The 1,117-nt window shown below is 64.2% G+C and overlaps 1 protein-coding gene across 1 annotated transcript; it reads right to left on the bottom strand.

Annotated features, from left to right (window-relative positions):
• Window positions 1–133: 133 nt before the first annotated feature.
• DEF8 (differentially expressed in FDCP 8 homolog (mouse)) lies at window positions 134–1,073 on the bottom strand (the record flags this gene model as incomplete). Its single annotated transcript, XM_009081804.1, has 4 exons — window positions 972–1,073; window positions 737–886; window positions 371–512; window positions 134–298 (listed from the first exon to the last, which is right to left on the bottom strand). Coding segments are annotated over exons 1-4 (559 nt in total), but the record flags the coding sequence as incomplete, so codon positions are not given.
• Window positions 1,074–1,117: the final 44 nt, after the last annotated feature.

Below are 1,117 nucleotides of genomic sequence, written 5' to 3'. Positions count from 1 at the left end.
TCACAGAGCCCCTGGCTCACCCCAGCTCCCCCCAGCCCCAACACAGCCTCCCCAACCTCACAGTGCCTCAAGCTACCCTCCACCCAGGACAGTGTCTAGCCCCCCAAGAGCTCCCAGCTCCCCGGGGTCTCACGGAGGGAGATGGGGGTCCGGCACTCGGCGCAACGGTAGTCCTGGCTGTCCAGCCCACTCTCAGGGCAGATGCTGAGCTGGTACTCGGCACGGTGGCTCACCTGGGCCCGCACACAGGGCTTGCTCACCAGGGGCAGGCACTTGCTGTGGCACCGGTAGTAGCAGCCTGAGGGGCACGGGTGGGTGTCAGCATGGGAATGGGGGAGACAGGGACACAGACGGGGTGCCCCAGACCCACCTGTGCAGGTGTACCAGGTCTGGATGAGCCCCCAGATGATGGTGCTGCACTTGTCACACATCTGCTTGACACTCTTGCTCTTCTCCTTGTAGAAGCGATGCTCCAGGACCACACGGATGTTGGGCTCATCCTCAGCAGGGTCCTGTGGGAGGGAAGGGGGGGGGTCACAGAACCACAGAATCATGGAATGGGTTGGGAGATACCTTAAAGCTCATCCAGTTCCACCCCCTGCCATGGACAGGGACACCTTCCACTAGCCCAGGTTGCTCCAAGCCCCATCCAACCTGGCCTTGAACACTGCAAGGATGGGGCCTCTGTGTGGCTCCCCTCAGCCATGGAGACCCTGAGCCCTTGTCTCAGTCTCACCTTCAACTCCTGTAGCTTGAGGCGGAGGTGGATGAGCCGGACCACAGCATCCTTCTGCCGCTCCGAGTGCTCGGGCAGTGCCAGGATCACCCGCTTACACTCCTCGATGGCTCTGCGCAGCTGCGGCACATCCGACGCCAGGATCAGCCCCTGCGACCACCACCACCGACGGAGCAGGAGGGTGAGTTGAGCCCCACACATCCCCCCCAATCCCCACACTGCCCACCCTACTCACCACGGGGCGGGAGAAGTGGTCCTCAGCCAGCCCCAGGTCCAGGGCTCCCTCGGGGTCTCCTGGGGTGGGATCTGGCTGCTGGGCTGCAAAGGGGGGTACCATGGGGGGCTGGGACCACCTGCCCACCCTGCTGTGGGGCAGGGAGC

The sequence above is a fragment of the Acanthisitta chloris genome, unplaced genomic scaffold (genome assembly GCF_000695815.1).
Source record: "Acanthisitta chloris isolate BGI_N310 unplaced genomic scaffold, ASM69581v1 Scaffold41499, whole genome shotgun sequence".
Classification (NCBI taxonomy): domain Eukaryota; kingdom Metazoa; phylum Chordata; class Aves; order Passeriformes; family Acanthisittidae; genus Acanthisitta; species Acanthisitta chloris.
This window is presented reverse-complemented; position numbering and strand designations above follow the sequence as displayed.